The 6,066-nt window shown below is 33.2% G+C and overlaps 1 protein-coding gene across 1 annotated transcript in view; it reads left to right on the top strand.

Annotated features, from left to right (window-relative positions):
* The window catches only part of LOC107583147 (septin-7-like), a 32,846-nt gene extending 26,786 nt beyond the window's left edge, over positions 1 to 6,060 (top strand). The window contains exons 8-12 of the mRNA XM_016269261.1: positions 2,725 to 2,776; positions 2,941 to 3,066; positions 3,675 to 3,810; positions 3,917 to 4,062; positions 4,863 to 6,060. Of these exons, the coding sequence (XP_016124747.1) occupies positions 2,725 to 2,776; positions 2,941 to 3,066; positions 3,675 to 3,810; positions 3,917 to 4,062; positions 4,863 to 4,902 (500 nt within the window). The 3' untranslated portion in view covers positions 4,903 to 6,060. The remainder of the gene's footprint in view (positions 1 to 2,724; positions 2,777 to 2,940; positions 3,067 to 3,674; positions 3,811 to 3,916; positions 4,063 to 4,862) is intronic.
* Positions 6,061 to 6,066: the final 6 nt, after the last annotated feature.

The raw sequence follows: 6,066 nt of genomic DNA, 5'->3' as shown, positions 1-6,066 counted from the left end.
TGTGTGTGTGTGTGTGTGTGTATAATTACAAATGACTTTATACAATAACATAATAATATATAATAAACGATTGAAAAGATTTTTATAAAAAGTATTTTTCCCCCCCAAAAAATAATATTTTTTTCCTAAATGACCACATGAAAAAAATATATATTCCATGATGAGTATATTTACTAATGTGGCATTATTAATAAGCAGATATTTTGTGACTCATAGATGAGGAGGGAACACAGAGCTTAATAAACTCTAAAGTCTAATAAACATAATTGGCCAAATTAAAGTTTACCTAAATATTTATGATGTTTCTTAATTTGATTTGCCAACAAAATCATTGCAAATGCATCATAAATATTTGATATATCGCCCAGCCCTACTCTTATGTTTAAACAAAACCTTGCATCCAGACATGCATGCCTCCCATTACTTATTTCCAACCCCCATTATGGATTTAAATACATTGATGGGTACAAAATGTACCCCTGAGGTCAAAACATTTCTTTTCATCCTTTACATACATATTTTTTTTATTATAGTACATTGACATCATCATTTATAATAGTTTCTGCCTCAGAACTCTGATACAGGGTTGACTGAGTGCTGATATTTCCATTCTAACCTCTGGTCAACACTGTCCTAACATATGATGTAATATAAGGGACGCCGTTTTGGGGCACCATCTATACCTGTCAGCATCAGGAGATTTCTGTCCCATCAAAGAGGAAATTACAAATCTCATGATCCCTTTAGACGTATGACTGCACCCCCTGCCCCTTCTCCTAGCTCCATTTGGCTGGTCTATCTGCTTGTCATCGCTATGCCATGTAACCCCTCCAACGACACACCATTTTTAGTTGTAGTAGCCCATGAATCACAGGTTGAGTGGGGGTTCCCACAGGAGTGACTTTAGTCCCGCCCCTCCAACTGCTCTCTCACAGGTAGGTGGTTGTAGCAGATGATTGACACATGGGGTGGTCAATCAGCATGAGTTCTCCTTGTAGGTAAGATGCTCGCTTGGTAAAGCATCGTAGGGCTCTATAACTGCTGTAACGGTGCAGAAGATGTTTCATCCTTTAACCATCTTTCAGAAAACAGTGTCTCTGGTCCTTTTCCAGAATACCATGTGATGACAACGATGTTTGATCATACATACCTGTGTATGATCACATAACAGTGATTATGTGAACTGCTAACCTGCTGTTTATTTTTGTGACTGTTTAACCCTTTGACATATTCAGTTTCGATGTCTAATTACTAAATTGTGTTTTTCTTTTAATTGACAACCATCTGACCTGTGTCTCTTGATTTTTCATTTGTCTGATATTGATTGATTAATTTTGTGCAACCTCATCCTGTTTGCTTGTTTGCTTTTAAATGTAGAATGTCACTGTATTATGTTTGTTTTTAAAAATATTTTTTAAAAATTAGGGATTAAAATTATAAAATTATCTCTTGATATGATAGGCCCAATAATTATTTTCTTGTTATAGCTGATAATTGATAAATGGCTAGCGGTCGAATTCTATATATATATTTTTTTTTTTTTTTTTTTTAATAAATTAATAATAAATACAGAAAGCTTAAAATGTTTAAAATGCTACAAGTGGTTGTAGGCACCACAACATTATAATAAAAATTATTCATTATTTTCATGTTATGGCCGATAATTGATAAATTGGCTAGTGGTCAAATTCTATATTATTTAAAAAAAAAAAAAAATTTAATAATAAATACAGAAAGCTTAAAATGTTTAAAATGCTACAAGTGGTTGTAGGCACCACAACATTATAATAAAAATTATTCATTATTTTCATGTTATGGCCGATAATATTATGACCGATAATTCTATACAATTTTGTCTAAATAAATTAAGAATAAATACTAAAAAAACTAAAATAAATTGTTTAAAATGCTACAAGTAAATGTAGGCATCACAACAACATTATCTTATACAGTATGAGTTTTAAGATTTACTAAAAACGCAAAAGTTATCTAAATGTAAAAATAGGGGAAATGAGCCTCAAAATAACATTTCCAATATTGACTGATACTGGCGAATCATAAAACATCAGCCGATAACTGATATGGTATTGATATATCATGCATCCCTATTAAAAACATTATAATAAAAATTATTCATTATTTTCATGTTATGGCCGATAATATTATGACCGATAATTCTATACAATTTTGTCTAAATAAATTAAGAATAAATACTAAAAAAACTAAAATAAATTGTTTAAAATGCTACAAGTAAATGTAGGCATCACAACAACATTATCTTATACAGTATGAGTTTTAAGATTTACTAAAAACGCAAAAGTTATCTAAATGTAAAAATAGGGGAAATGAGCCTCAAAATAACATTTCCAATATTGACTGATACTGGCGAATCATAAAACATCAGCCGATAACTGATATTGATATATCATGCATCCCTATTAAAAATTGTTTTTGACGGCATCTTTAATCAAAATAGAGGTCCAATCTCATATTAAGTGTCTATCATAACTGCATAAATCCACAAAAATTTTCCATGCCAACTTTTATTGTTACACTTAACAGTTTTAAAGCATTATATGTTGTAGTCCTACACATGAATATGCAAGTAGTGCCTACTTTTCTTTTTAATTAAGATGTATTTTGGAATTTTAAATTAAATCTGAAAACTTAAATGAATTCATTCTGATATTATTGAGCTAAAACATCCATTTCTTCCCGTTTCAGTGGAGAACGGTGAGCACTGTGACTTCACAGTCCTGAGGAATATGCTCATCAGGTAAGAAACAACATTACGTGAGATAACTGTGCTTTAATACTTTGTCCTCCTAACCAGGCACGACCTGATAACAAATACTGAAAATATAGAGAACTTTTATTTTCTGACAAACTGAATTGGAGTTTTGATCAAAGTTTAACCTGTCATCAAACAATCCATTCTAGGACTCACATGCAGGACCTGAAGGACGTGACCAATAATGTTCACTATGAAAACTACCGGAGTAAGAAATTAGCAGCCGTCACCTGCAACGGGGTCGACGCCACCAAGAACAAGGGCCAGCTCACAAAGTACGAGAAGAGTTCTATTTTTAGCTAAATGTTTTTTAGTTTTTGTCCTAATCACCCTTTCTTGTGATCAAGTCTGCAAAGTTTGTCGAGGCTCTCCTGTAGCCTAACGGTTAGAAATTCATTAAAAGTCTTGTCTTCAAGACATAGTTCACCCAAAAATAAAAATGTGCTTAAAGTTTACTCGCCCTCAGGCTATCCAGGATGTAGATGAGTTTGTTTCTTCCTCATGAACAGGTTTGGAGAAATTTACCAATGGATCCTCTGCAATGAATAGGTGCTGTCAGAATGATAGTTCATAAAAACATCACAATAATTCACAAGCGATGATCCACGTCCATCTATTAACATGTTGTGTATCAAAAAGCTCCATGTTTGTATGAAACAAATCCATCAAGACAATTTTAAACTTAAATTGTTGTTTACAGCTAAAATACGAGTCCTCTATCCATAATATTGCTTTATCCAATGTGGATTATTGTGTTTTTATCAACTGTTTGGACTCTCATTCTGACGGCACCCATTCACTGCAGAGGATCCATTGATGAGCAAGTGATGTAATGCTAAATTTCTCCAAATCTGATACAATTGTTGCAATGTCTCTCTTGTAGGAGTCCCCTGGCCCAGATGGAGGAGGAGAGGAGGGAGCATGTGATGAAGATGAAGAAGATGGAAATAGAGATGGAGCAGGTCTTTGAGATGAAGGTCAAAGAAAAGAAGCAAAAGCTGAAGGACTCTGAGGCAGAGGTGTGTATGCGAGGACGCTTGTGTTTGGTTTCTAGTTCCAAATAACATATTTTTTCCAAATGTTCCAAATACATAACATAAAAATCCTTGGGCATCTTTGATGCAGTTGGAGCGGCGTCACGAACAGATGAAGAAGAATCTAGAAGCTCAGTATAAAGAGATTGAGGAGAAGAGGCGCCAGTTTGAGGAGGAAAAAGCCAACTGGGAGGCCCAGCAACGCATCCTGGAGCAGCAGAAACTTGATGCATCAAAGTGAGACTCTCGCTGTTCTTTCAGCTCAATTCTTCAGTGTCTTTCTCTTAAAATAGCCTTTCTGTAACTCTCTGCAGTAAGCAAAACAATATTTTAAATAAGGACCTGCACTCATGCATAGAAGTAGAGGCTGACTGTCCCATTTGCCTCTTACACATTGAAAATCTGCATTCAGAACTAAGTTTTAACCTGAAATAAAGTTTTAGTATTTAAAAAAATAATAATAATTTAGTTAAGTGTATTTGAAAATTAATATTTTACATTTTAATTTGATAAAGGTTATGATTTAATCATTTATGAGATATTGAAGATATTGAATTCTGCATATTGTGGTTTGTTTTGAACTTAATTTTAGTTATAATTTTTTAATTAGTATGTTATACATGCACTACCGTTCAAAAGTTTGTGGTCTGTAGTTTTTTCCGCTCCAGGATTTTTGATAGAAAGTTAAAAAGAACAGCAATTATTTTAAATAATTTTTGTAACATTATAAAAGTCTTTACAGTCATACTTATGATCTCCTTGCTGAGTATTATTTTCTTTCCAACAAAATAAAAAATAAAATAAATAAATAAACCAACAAAAAAAAAAAATCTGACCTTAAACTAGTGTATAGTATTGCAATCAGTATGCATAACAAGCAGTGGCATAAAAAGAAAATAATAGTATCAATCATTAAAAATTTAAATAGAGGACATATTAAAATATAAAAAATATTAAAATGTACAGTAACCATAACTAACAATTTTTATTTTAATCAATTTCTTTACTAATGTTTTTGTCTTATTTTTTTTTCTCAGGACAATGGAAAAGAACAAGAAAAAAGGAAAAATCTTTTAAAGACATCATGAAGCTCCATTCCTTATAAAACCAGAAACTCCTTGCATCTCTTTTGATGCTCTGATGTTTTATGACCCCATAAGAAACGCATGCTGGAGTGCTAGGGTACAGTTAACTGCACATTCCATTGCACCATGAATGATATTTTTATAGTCACACCCACACACAACTTTACCGCACTCTTCTGGTTGACTATTATATTGCACCACATGCCCAGTATGTCAAGTGTTTGTTCACGACCTTTCGATTAGAGAATATTGACCAACATTACTTTAAATTGTGGTTATTACAAACAATACTTCATCTTTGTAACAATTTCTGACTGTACAGACAGACATGTTCAACTCTGCTGTCCACATTCACACATCTTAGTGTTAAGATGGTCTTATGGTAGGTTCGTATGGGTGTGATGGAGAATGAGACAGACAGACAGAAGCAAGTGCAGAGTTACGACAGAGCTAAGCATGTATGCGTTGAAAAGCAAAGCTATGGATAAATGGTTTATGTTTTTTTTTGGTTTCTGCTGGTGTGTGAGACATGATGCTGTGTGTTTCTTTGGGGTCGTAAACATTTGAAGACCTGTTTTAACATTATTGCACAGCTAAATTATGACTTTTAACAGTTTTCCATGTGTTTAAACCCATTTGCTGGCTGTGTACGTAGATAATTGTGTCCCTACCATAAATGGTGTTATACAAAATGGCATGATTGTCAATATTAATAACAATAGTCATTTTTGATATGGATGGATATAAAATAATTACAATAATATTATAGGATGTTGCTCGAACATTCTGCCTTAAAATTGCAGACTCTTTCGGCATTTGTCTGCTCATGTTTTTTTGTTCTTTTTTTTATTTTTTATTGTGAACCGATTATGTTAGATGTCCCTCAATCAATTCCTAAACTGATCTGAGACCAGTTTGTTTCATTTTAATAGTCGGAACTTGGATTTTTAGTTGTTGGGGCTGGTCCTAGATCAGGGCTTGGTGGTCACTTTTGACCCAAGTGAGTTCAGTATATCTAAACAGATGTTATTTTAGCCATTCTTACCCAGATTACCCATTATAATAAACTCACTTTACATTCTAAATGTAAATGAGAGTGGAAGCTCTCTGTTTCTGTTGGATAGTTTAGATTTATAACACTCAGGCTTCAGGTCTA

The sequence above is a fragment of the Sinocyclocheilus grahami genome, unplaced genomic scaffold (genome assembly GCF_001515645.1).
Source record: "Sinocyclocheilus grahami isolate Dianchi unplaced genomic scaffold, SAMN03320097.WGS_v1.1 scaffold50.1, whole genome shotgun sequence".
NCBI lineage: Eukaryota > Metazoa > Chordata > Actinopteri > Cypriniformes > Cyprinidae > Sinocyclocheilus > Sinocyclocheilus grahami.
This window is presented reverse-complemented; position numbering and strand designations above follow the sequence as displayed.